Here is a 12993-nt window from a genome sequence, read left to right on the forward strand (position 1 = left end):
CTGATACTATTAAATGGTGATCTAAACATCAAATTGCTGGACAAAGAGGGTAAAATTAAAGAAACAGAACATCTACTAGGAAAGGAAAAAACATGGATGAAGGAAATGAGAATTCGTGAGATGAAGATGTTAAACGGCCAGACAAAAGGAGACTTGTTGGGAGCAAATACATGGCACAGTGGAAAATCAGGAGCATGTCTTGACTACTGCTTCGTTGGAGGAAACACGTTGGAGTGGATAAAGTCCTTCACAATAATTAAACAAACAAGTAGTGACCACTGTCTGCTAGCCATTGAACTCGCCTGGGAAATAAGGTCTACTATAACGAGTGAAAGATCAATGGAAACTGAGGTGTCATGGGGAAGAAACCGATTTAGACTAAAAAACCAGATAATCCCAAAATTGGTGCAGGGTTATAAAGATGCAATAACCAAAGATGAGGAGGTGGTCGAGTATAAATGGCTACTGGAAGCCTACGAGATCAAGTATGACCCTACCAAAAGTAAGCAAATAAAAAAAAACATGCGTATGATGAACAGCTAGTGACTAGCGAAAACAATATAGAGCAGAGCTCAGATGTATAAAAAAGGATAATCGTATAGAGAAACCTGAAGTACTGAAGAAGTGTCGCCTAAACTATAAAAATTGGCTGCGTGCAACTCGTCATCTAAGAATGCAAAGGGATGCCGAGAAAATGTTAGCTGCAATATCAACGAATAATGCTAGAAGTACATGGGACCTACTTAACAACAGGGAATGTAGCCAATCGGCTATAAGAATTAACCAAGTCTCAGAGGAAAATTGGTTCCAACACTATACTGCACTATATGAAGGAGAAACCGAGGGACAAATCATAAATGAGAGGCCCGACAACACACATTGGGCGCTGGAATTTGATAGAGATGACATTGTAATTCTAATTAAGAAACTCAGTACTTCCAGAGCAGCAGGCCCAGATGGTATCTCCAACAAGCTGCTGAAAGAAAATTGTGAAGACTGGGCTGATCTAATATATACTCTATTCCAACAAATTAAAAAAGCTAGACAAATACCAACCACGTGGACGGAGGCTTACATCGTACCGATTTACAAGAATGGAGATCAGGGAAACCCCAGGAATTACAGGCCAATAGTGCTCCTAGATTCAATTGGCAAGCTATTTGCATCACTTCTATTAAGGGATCTAAAAAAATGGGCCACCCAGGCTAAAATCTTGGATGAAAGGCAAACAGCCTTCGTTAGTGGAGTAGGTACCGCTCTGAATTTGTTTTTGATTAACCTGCTGAAGGCCAAGACTTTAGCAGGGAAAACAAAACTCTATTTAGCTTCCATCGACCTCGAACAAGCTTTCGATGGAATAAATAGAGAACGTCTGTGGTCAAAATTGAAGATGTGGGGATGTCCTGTTGGAAGCCATCCAAGCCCTATATACTGATACCTCAATCAAGGTCCAAATTACAGGAAACGGAGGGCTATCTAGGAAGATTAAAACCTCCAGGGGAATTAAACAGGGATGTGCGTTAGCTCCCTTCCTCTTTGTATTGTATATGGCCGATATGAAGACTACCCAAGAGCAGATTCGTGCATTCCCGCCGAAGGTAAACGGAAGAGTGATACCGTGGATGCTATATGCGGATGACGCGGTATTCGTAGACCAGACGCCTATAGGCCTGCAAAGACGGATTGAGTCATTCAATAAATATCTAAAAGATAACAGCATGAAAATCAACATCAAGAAATCTATGATCCTAACCATGAGATCTGGCAAGGGAAGAAAATCTGCAGAAAAAACTCAGACGTGGTCTCTGGAAAATGAAAAACTGAAGGAAGTGGACACCGCAACGTATCTTGGGATAATGATAAATAGAAATTGTAACGAACAAGCACATTATACATTGATTCGGGAAAAACTAACGGCCCTGACAAATCAAGGAATCTGCTTACGTCGCAGGTATGGCAAATTTTCCCTAACTCCAATAGTAACCTTTTTCAAGCAAAAAGTGGTTGCGGTCATCACGTATGGTGCTGAAGCACTCTTAGCCTTGAGATGGGAAGTCTGGAACATATGTGAGGCCTACTTTTGGCGAAAGATCCTGCGCCTTCCGACATCGCTACCGGTGGAGCTCATAAGAACAGAGCTCAGGCTTCAGTCTGTGGCTTCAATTGCTCTTTGGAAAACCCTATCCTTGTATAGAAAGTGTATCCTCGACAACCCACCCAAGCCGTTTGAAATCTTAATGCAGAGGGAAGTACCAAATGAGGATACTATGATTCGAAATTGGAAAAGAAGATGCAAAGCTAGCTTGAAACAGGCAAACCTTTCGGTAGACACCTTAAAGGAAAACCCAGATAAAGCCAAAAGATCCATCCGGGAAAAGGACTGGGAGAAAACACAGGAGCAAAGATTGAAAAGAAATCAATGTCATAATATTGTCTGGCAAAAAAAGGTTTGAATATGCTACCACCCTAACTGCTGAAATTCCCATCTCACCATTACCGAGATCTGTTGATATGCTGCAGACTTAACATCTGGCACTGCAGAGAGGTAAAATGGAAAAGAAGGCAAATTGAAAAATGAACTGCATATTGTAGATTCTGCAAAACTAAAGACCAACTTGAAACTATCAGACATGTAATGCTATCCTGCCCGGCCTTGAAATCAAAAAGGGAGAACTACTTCACTGAGGAGACGGAAGAAGAATACTGGGAACGGCTCCTGACCGTTGATAAGGTTGGCAGAACCCTTGGCGCATTAAAATTTGTTGAACTATTAAACTTGGACCAAGAGGAAGAGGATATTGGTCCCGGAGATAATTCTAATTCTAAGGAGGCAAGCTAGATCTATTTAAATAACTCCTTCATTAACTACCTCTGGCCAATTGATGGGACAAGGTGCAGTTGAGGGAGCAAACTATGGATATGGTTCTACTGAATGAAAATGAACTAAAGAATGAAATAATGGAGTAATGAACTAATGTTTAAGGTTTAAATATGTTTAACCAATAAAACAAAAAAAAACAAAAAAAAACATTGTATGCATGAGCAGGCAGAGCAACTAGCACACTGAGACAGACCCCTCTCTGTCAAAGGGCCGAGCAAATGTATCACTCTGTTAACACCACCATGGAAGGGAGGTTGTTTGGCATCCCAGTGAAAAGAACCAGATCTGTTCAAAGCAGTGGCAGAAAATGAAAGCAAGGGGTTTCTGACCTGTGTGCTGTGTGCAAAGGCATGGTTTACTGTAAGCTGGGAGTTAGACATGAATATCTAAACATTTGAACCAAATCTGCTGCCTGAACACAATGTTTAAGGTCTATCTAGATGGAGCTGTCCCTTTATCTGGTCAGTCTTTATACGAAGACCAATGAAATAAGAACACGTTACACCAGGAAGGAAGGGGCCCCAGTATTGCACACAATGTTACATGGATCATATAGTTCTCCCTGTGGGGGCCAACTGATAGGAAATAGAGACGTGCATGTTTACCACATCGATCCACTGTGCACATGCACTGGAATTCCTGTGTTTGCACCTTTAGGGAACAGGCACAACATCTTTGTTGACAGGAAAGCAGGATTTGGTAGCACAGGGCCAGCTGCAGGTTGTTTGAACTACCATATGTCTACACCCTCTGGCTACAAATTCCTCACCCTGTTGATTCGTGTACTCTTATTTCAGTACTATTACAATGCGATCCACAGGAAGAGGCGGGACTGGAGCACTCTGCGCAATAGCCTACAAAAAGAGGGCCACGCGTGGTGCTATCTCGCCGGGTACTTTTTGTCACACTTTTTCCACACCTCCAACCACTTGCCATTTTCATCTTGTTTATCGGTAGGATGGTCTTTTGATAATGGGGTTGGATGGAGGGACGTATCGAGGAATATGAGTTATGGACTAAACACTACTATGTCCTGTCCCTTTTTCTCAATACTATTGGGAAAGCCTAAATGACTAATTAGTGAAAGGGAGGTTTCCAGCTTCTGAAAGAACCCTATTTAATAGCAAATCTGTTCCTGGTGTCCAAGGATGAATGCATACTAGAGACCTGGAGAGAGGCCCACGCAGCCGATCGGCAGATATCCTTAAGCAGAACATACCCTAGAACAGCAAGAGATGCTGCATTCTCCCTGGCTGCACATGCATCCCCTTGCAGGACTGAATACATCACAAGGAATATCACTGTAGGGTGCAGGAGACTAGTCAACGTGAGACAGAAAATGCAGTCACTTGCACTCCGGGAGAATGACCGCTGAAGGCCACAAATTTAAGGGCTACTAACATCTGTTTATGCAAAGACCTTTCAGCTTGGTCCATGAATGCAGAAAAAAACATTAAGAGCGATCACCTGACTGATATTGAACTTCATTACGACCTTTGGATGATAGGAGGGTTGGATATGGAGGGCCACTTTCGTCATCTGAACAGAGGGCCTCCAACTCGCTGATCCCTGTGGCTGAATTTATGGCGACCAAAGGGGCAATCTATCAAGTAGCACGTTTTTGATCTCAAAAAGCCATGGCCGTTAAGGCGTAGCAAACCAAAGCATTCAACACCACATGGAGGTATACAGGAGGATGGGCAATTTCACAGTTGGAGTAGAGGCATGATATACACGACAGCACTGCATCCACACAGGGGCTGAGCTAATGCCTTTGGCCTTGCTTGTGAGTAAAACCGCATAGCAAATGGATGAGGTTCTACCAATGATTTGAGGTTCTTGTAGACTTTCTGGCCATATTTCTAACCCTTGAGTTTCTTATCCAAGAGTGGCATGTGCGCATACGATAGGCTCCCAGGAACCATACTGCCAAGGACATTGATTGAGGGGGTGTGTGCAGAGATGGTCCCCTACTTTGTGAGAGTGTATCTGGGTGTGGAAGAAATGGAGATTTGGACACGAGGAGGAGATCTGAATTGCAATATCTGTTCACTATCTTGGGGGGATCAGAATGAGGCAACATGATGGAGTCTGAATGTACTCATCACTTTCCACATAAGAGGAAGAGAATGAAATGGCCAGGCCCGGGGAGGAAGGTCCCACCAGAGATTTCTCAGAAGACAGATCGATGATTCTCCGTGAAGTATAAAGAGGGCACTACTTGTTGTTTACTATGGCAAATATTTCTAACAGAGGCGGACCCAAAGAGGGACAAATCGTGGTGGTGTTACCCAATAGGATCACAAAATATTGCATGAAGGGGTCATCTAGTCTATGCACCAGGGAAGTCACGCTGCCTGCTCAGGTTGCAGACCACGCCACCAAGGGGCTTAAACCCTGACCTAGAGCGTAAAGAAAAGACGGAGTCATCTGTTCCTGCAAGCACCTTGATGCCAGCTCTTAAATAGAGTGATGCACCGTACGAGAGTCTGGTGAGTATAAGCGGTGCATAATGGATCAAAAGGACCCGAGGCTGCTTCAGCTCAAAGCACCTCAGAACATCAGCCAGAATTGGACTTCGAGGAATCAGTTACCCTGGTAGGAGGCTCAGTGCACGCCCCGGTAGTGGCCCCAGCCAGTATAGTAAAGGTCTGACATAGTGCCCAACCGCAGGGCGGATATCAGGCCGGGAAGCTGGCAACTCAGAACCCCACCTTGATTCAGACATGAATGTCACTTTAGTGTAAGTGCCATCAGAGCCGCTCAGAAACTCTGCCACTGAGGTGTGCCACTGGAACACGAAAGTAAGTACTCAGGCCCTCCCATGTATTTAACTATGTAGGTGATCTATATGGCTAAAAAGCAATGGTGCGCTGCACAATATAGGAAGTGTTAACTAGTGGCGGGGGAAGGACCGTCTCGTCAATCTATTATCCCTATTTTTCAGTGAGGTGTTCCACGAAGAGCAGGGTCTTCAGTTCTTTCCATGTACATGACCGGAGGAGGACGTGTTCCCCTACTGGGTGCTATACAATCGAGAAACAATGAACAGATCAGATTTAGAGATTCTCCCAACTTCAGGGTCTGAGGGACAGAGTTGCACGAAGCACAGAGGGGATGGGAATGGTCCAGCCCCAACCATGCCGGTCTGCAACCAGAAAAGAAACCCGGCAGCACTGGAAACTCTACACATGGGGCACGTGCAGTTGAAAAAAGATGTGCAGCTACTGATGGGTTCTCCTTCCTGCCAATGCAGATAAAAACACTTACCTTTGGTAAGTGTCTGGGTGAAGGACCTGTAGGATTAATGCAGCAGGCGCTCCACCATAATTTCACATAAGAAGCGGCGCTGTGTTCATGTTCCAACTGATAAATAGGAGTAACAAAGTTTTGGACAACAATATATGTGGAATGTGGGCACCCCTTTACTTAAAAACTACAACAGCAAAAAACAATGGTGGACAAACATTTTGCTTCTCCTCAATTACCAGATCCAACACCCCATAATAACCAAAGAGTGACAGTGCTTGCAGTGAGCTTGTCCTTCCACTGGTGGTGTGACCAGTGAGCTTGTCCTGCCCCTAGTGGTGTGACCAGTGAGTGACAGTGCTTGCAGTGAGCTTGCCTTGCCCCTGGTGGTGTGACCAGTAAGTGACAGTGCTTGCAGTGAGCTTGTCCTGCCCCTGGTGGTGTGACCAGTGAGTGACAGTGCTTGCAGTGAGCTTGCCCTGCCCCTGGTGGTGTGACCAGTGAGTGACAGTGCTTGCAGTGAGCTTGCCCTGCCGCTGGTGGTGTAACCAGTGATTGGCAGTGCTTGCAGTGAGCTTGCCCTGCCGCTGGTGGTGTAACCAGTGATTGACAGTTTGCTTGCAGTGAGCTTGCCTGCCCTAGGTGGTGTGACCAGTGAGTGACAGTGCTTGCAGTGAGCTTGCCCGCCCTAGGTGGTGTGACCAGTGAGTGACAGTGCTTGCAGTGAGCATGCTCTGCCTCTGGTGGTGTAACCAGTGAGTGACAGTGCTTGCAGTGAGCTTACCCTTCCCCTGGTGGTGTAACCAGTGAGTGACAGTGCTTGCAGTGAGCTTGCCCTGCCTCTGGTGGTGTGACCAGTGAGTGACAGTGCTTGCAGTGAGCTTACCCTGTCCCTGGTGGTGTGACCAGTGAGTGACAGTGCTTGCAGTGAGCTTGCCCTGCCCCTGGTGGTGGGACCAGTGAGTGACAGTGCTTGCAGTGAGCATGCCCTGCCCCTGGTGGTGTGACCAGTGAGTGACAGCGCTTGCAGTGAGCTTGCCCTACCCCTGGTGGTGTGACCAGTGAGTGACAGTGCTTGCAGTGAGCTTGCCCTGTCCCTGGTGGTGTAACCAGTGAGTGACAGTGCTTGCAGTGAGCTTGCCCTGCCTCTGGTGGTGTAACCAGTGAGTGACAGTGCTTGCAGTGAGCTTGCCCTTGCCCTGGTGGTGTGACCAGTGAGTGGCAGTGCTTGCAGTGAGCTTGCCCTGTCTCTGGTGGTGTGGCCAGTGAGTGACAGTGCTTACAGTGAGCATGCCCTGCCCCTGGTGGTGTAACCAGTGAGTGACAGTGCTTACAGTGAGCTTGCCCTACCCCTGATGGTAGGTTACCCTCACAGATGTTCCACCTTCTTGTAACATCAATGTGTCAGCTACCCTTAGAGCTCAGAATCGTAGGCCCCTGAGGAGGGGCCCGTACCTTGATAGTGGAGATCTGCGCAGATGGACTCGGAGTGACACCCTCCATTCGCTTCCAGGCATCGGTCCACTGGAGGTTTGGATTTCTGCAGACACTGGACTCCGCTGCCAACATAACCTTCTCTGCACTCACACCGATGATTGTTCTGCAGGAAGACAAATGCATTTTAATGTTACTAGTTTGGGATTATAGAGCCCTAGGAGTCATTCTACAGAGATCTTACAGATGAGCCATGTGACCATAGGACTGTGCTTGTCAAAGAGGTTTTAATCTGTACTTATGTTTGTATATGTATAGTGTATATATGTGTGTATATTGCATGTGTGTGTATTGTGGTGAAGTGCCTCGCTATAGCATCACAAATCATAATACACATGAAGGGAGCCCTGGTGAGTTGGAAATACACCCAGTTACTCCTAATAAGGCAGGAGAACAGGGAACACTGACACCTAAACAGGCATTCTGCATCTAAAGTATATTGTGAGATAGAGTTCTGGAAATGCATTCTGGGAAATGCACTGAAAGTACAAGAACATCCAGGTGCAATTGTGAGATAAAGCGGGCCTTAATGTTGTATTCTGGAAAATGTAGTGAAAGTACCAAAACGAAAAATATTATGCGTGAAAGGGAATAGACAAAGGTTTTGGGAAAATTAAGTGAATTTCTAAGATACCTTTTAGAGCAAGAAATGCCATTCTGACAATAATAATTGTTGATATCAGAAAGTTGTATGTTTATAAGATGAAAGGACTGCATGGTATGAAGATTATGACATGGCCAGCCACAAGAAAGCGTGTGTAAGTAGCACGCGCGGAGCCCGTTGGCCTCAGTTCTGTTTTTCCCCCTTCGTTGCTGATTCTTCACTGTGTAGATTGTGCCGGCAGACAGGTATCAGCCTTGCGAGAGTTGGAGTGGCAATAACCTGGAAAACTCTACAGAGGGGTAGGTTGGGAGAGAGATGAGGAATACGTTGGAGGAACATCCAATCGAAAGAACATTACCAGTTGGTAAGTAACTTGTTCTTCGAGTGGATTGTGTCCTCCAACGTATTCCTCATTTTAGAGAGAATCCCAAGGCAGTATGGACAATTTCTCTGGAGGAGGGATTAGATTTTTTCGATACCCTTAGATGGCTGTATATAGTACTGCGTTACCAAAATTCATTTCCTTAGACTGGGAAGCATCCAGGCTATGGAATTTTGAAAAAGTATGCAGCGTAGACCAAGTTGCTGCTTCGCAAATGGACCTTATAGCAACACCTCTTTGTAGGGCTGTCGAAGAGGCGAAGCCCCTGGTGGAATGAGCCCTTAGAACTTTTGGTGGGTCTTTTTGTGCTAATCTGTAGCATTCTGAAATACAAAGCACAATCCAGCCTGATATTGTCTGCTTTGTCACTGACTGACCCAATTTCTTTACTGTGTAGCCAATAAATAGTTGATTGTCCACTCTAAGCTTAGAAGGCCTAGAGATGTAAAAGTTTAAAGCTCTTTTCGGATCCAACTTGTGTAATCTTTCCTCCTCCTTACTTGGATGAGGTCGAGGATAGATGGCAGGTAAAACAATTTTTCGACTTATATGAAAATCAGATACCACTTTTGGTGAAAATGAGGGTTTAACCCTCAACACAACTCTGTCCTTATGGAACACAGTATATGGTGGCCCAGAAGACAGTGCTCACACATTCGCTCACTCTTCTTGCAGATGTTAACGCAACTAGGAAAGCAGTTTTCCATGTCAGTAATCTTAATGGACAAGTGTGCAAGGGTTCAAAAGGAGCACGGATTATGAATTTTAAGACCAGATTTAGATCCCAAATTGACACTTGAAATGGGAAAGGAGGAAACACATTAGTGAGTCCTTTTAAAAATTGCACTACCAAAGGAATTTTGAAATAGGAGCATTCTTCCGACGAGCGCTTGAAGATGGAAAGCGCCGCAAGATAACCTTTAATGGTTCCAACATTTAGACCTCTATGTGCTAGTGTCAGGAGGAAGGACAGTACTTCCGGAATAGAACACAGAAAAGGATAAACATTCTTTTCTCTGCACCAGTTGTAAAACTTTTTCCAACGGCAACGGTATAGAGACTTTGTTGCTGGCTTTCTTGCCGAAAGCAACACCTCCATGACGTTGTCTGGAAGGTTCCAATCCTTGTATCTCAGCCTTTCAGATACCAAGCGTGAAGGTTGAGCGTTTTGACCTCTGGATGGAGAACCTGACCCTCCATTTGAGAGAGAAGGTTCTCTCTCTGAGGAAGACGTACTGGGGGACAGATGGACATGTCTAGAAGGTCCGGGTACCACGTTCTCCTGGCCCAATCTGGGGCAATTAGGATCATGCGGCTCCCGAAGCGTCTCAGTCTCCTGATGACCTGAGGAATGACGGGAATTGGAGGGAACACGTACAATAGTGGGAAATTCCACTCCACCACGAACGTGTCCCCCAGGGCTCCTCTCGGTGGAAATTCCCTTGAGCAGTACCTTTCGCACTTCCGGGTGGTTCCGGCCAAAAATAGGTCCACTTGAGGGGTTCCCCAAAGGGTGAAGATCTCTTGAATGACTTCCTGAGCCAGTTCCCATTAGTGGGACACCGTACTCTGCCTGCTCAGAGCGTCCGCCGTCATAATCTCCTCCCCGGCTAGATGAGCTGCCGTTAAAGAGATTCCTTCTTGAATTGTCCAATACCAGAGCTGCATTGCCTCTTTGCACAGTGGCAGTGACCCTACGCCTCCTCTTTTGTTGAGGTAGTGCATGGCCACTGTGTTGTCCGTCATTATCAGGCCATTTCTTCCCCTGACAGATGGCAGGAAAGCTTTCAGTGCTAGTCTGATGGCTCTCAGCTCCAGAAGGTTGATGTGTAGTTTGGACTCCGATGGAGACCAACGACTGCTGATTGTCAGATCGTTGGCATGAGCTCCCCACCCCCTGAGAGAGGCGTCCGTCACTACTGTGATCGCCGGCCATGGCTGCCAAAAGGGTTCTCCTTTCAGGATATTCTCTGAACAAGTCCACCATAGAAGATCCTGACGAACCTTGTTCGGAATCTGGAGAAGATCCGTCATTCGACCTGAGAACTGGGACCATTGAGTCTTTAGAGCCCATTGAAGGGATCTAATTCTCAGGCGTGCCTCCGGCACCAGGAAGATGCAGGGTGCCATGTGGCCGAGTAACCTTAAGAAGTCGTAGGCCTGGCTATTTTGGGCATTTTGGAATTTGGAAACCATCTGAAGAATGTCTTGAGCCCTCGACCTGGGAGGCAAACTCTTTCCCAGGGATGTGTCTAATACAGAGAAGGTGTCATTTGTGACTTCTTGAAATTGAGGGAGAAGCCCAGTCTGTGGAGGATGTTGCAGGTGACTTTCAGGTGATCCGGTGGCTGTTCGGCAGAACGTGCTCTGATCAGCCAATCGTCCAGGTAGGGGTAGACGTGAATCCCCCCTCTCCTGAGGTGCGCTGCCACCACTACCATCAGTTTGGTGAAGAAGGTCAATCCGAATGGCAGGACTCGAAACTGATAGTGTGAGTCGCCAACTACAAACCTCAGGTATTTTCTGTGCTTGAGATGAATCGGCACATGAAAATAAGCATCCTAGAGGTCCAATGACACCAACCAGTCCTGAAGTTGGAAGGCCTGAAGGATCTGCGAAAGGGTAACCATCTTGAACGTGTCCTTCCAGAGGAACTTGTTCAAGTTTCTTAAGTCCAGAATGGGTCTCAGTCCTCTGTCCTTTTTGAGGATCAAAAAATACGGGGAGTACCATCCCTTGTTCCTCTCCGCTGCAGGTACTGGTTCTATACCACCTTTCTCCAGCAGGGTTAAAACTTCCTGCTGTAGGAGCGGGTCTGAAAACTTCAAAGGATGTCTCCTTGGTGGATTGCTTTGAGGTTGCATTAGAAAAGGAAGGCAGTAACCTTGGGCTATTATTTCTAGAGCCCAAACATCTGAAGTAATGGATTGCCATTCTTGCAGATGCTGTGACAGCCTGCCTCCTACAGGTGTCTTGTGATGCAAGTCCTGAAAGTGGTTTTGTGGAGGTTGCTGCAGCTGCTGATGGCAGAGAGGCTGTAGCTGGAGCTGGCTTTACATGTTTTCCTCGTCCACTGTGAGTGGCCTTTTTCTGGCTCCTTTGACTGGCCATTCCTCTCACCTTTCCATATGAGGAGTAGTAACGATAGGATCGTCCCCTCCAAGATTGACGTGGTGCACGAAAAGGCTGAGGTTGCCTAATGGCAGTTCCCCAAAGACTTGGCAGCTGCCTTTGAGGTCTGCAACCTCTCAAGGCTCTCGTCAGCCTTGCTGCCAAAAAGGTGAGACCCATCAAAGGACATGTTCAGGAGACGGTTCTGAACGTCTGGTGCGAAGCCAGACTTCCGTAACCACGCAAATCTGCGCATTACCGTTCTAGTGCCCATGGACCTGCTCATACTATCTACAGAGTCCAATCCAGATTCAAGGGATTCCTGCATAGCCTCCTTTCCATCTCTAACAATGGCTAGGAATCCTTCCCTTTTGTCCCCTTCTGGTATGTGCTCCGCCGCCATCGCAATGCACTCCCACAGAGTGTACGAAAAATTTGCCAAGGCACATGTGGAGTTTGCTGATTTTAACGTCATACTCCCAGCTGAAAATACCTTCCGTGCCCAGCCATCCACACGCTTATCGTCCCTGTACGTAGGGATAGAAGGGTACGCCAGTTTGTTAGAAGCTGTGGCTGCCTGTATGACCAAACTCTCGGGAGTGGGATGTTTAGACAGATAGCCGGGGTTGCTACTGCCAGGGCGGTATTTTGAAGCAAGGGATTTATTCACTGGTGGAATAGAATACAGAGTCTTTTTGGCCACCCTATTTTGCAAGGCTACCTGAAAAGGTAGCATTGGGTCTTCAGTCGGACCATGATCCAATATGTCTGTTAGATCATCTTGGATGAATTGGGCTGGCGGTCTGGCCCATCCTAAATAATCTATTACCTTTGTCATTAGCTGACGGTATGATGGACTGGCATGTTCTCCTGGTTCTGGTCTACCAAAATCATTTTCAGGAGATGTATCAATGCCACTTGCATTGTGTAGTGATCAACCAAATCCCTCATCCTGCTTTCTTCTGAAATCAGGCATTCTGGGACATTTGGGGTCCCATATTTCAGCCCAAAAGGTACATTCTCCTCATCAGATTTCTCCTGTTCCTCAAAAATTGAGGTCCGGGACTTGAAGAACTCCTTCCTAGGAAGAGGTTTGAAAACATTTTCTGGGAGAGGTGGAGGAGGAGTATTAATGGGTCCTGAAGGCATTACAGGTCTTGTAGCCTTCTCTTTCCCTTTTTCTGGCTGATTTTGCCGAACTGGAGGTTTTGGTGCCAAGGGCTTTGGGGTCGACATCGACAAAGGCGTCGATGGCGTTGACGTAATACTAGT

General features: G+C 46.4%; 1 protein-coding gene across 1 annotated transcript in view; it reads right to left on the bottom strand.

The window, feature by feature from the left end:
* Nucleotides 1–12993, bottom strand: part of STAB1 (stabilin 1) — a 1160316-nt gene that overhangs the window by 172962 nt on the left and 974361 nt on the right. The window contains exon 60 of the mRNA XM_069643183.1: nucleotides 7586–7730. Within this exon, the coding sequence (XP_069499284.1) occupies nucleotides 7586–7730 (145 nt within the window). The remainder of the gene's footprint in view (nucleotides 1–7585; nucleotides 7731–12993) is intronic.

This window comes from Ambystoma mexicanum, chromosome 2p (assembly GCF_040938575.1).
Source record: "Ambystoma mexicanum isolate Mex_15411 chromosome 2p, UKY_AmexF1_1, whole genome shotgun sequence".
NCBI lineage: Eukaryota > Metazoa > Chordata > Amphibia > Caudata > Ambystomatidae > Ambystoma > Ambystoma mexicanum.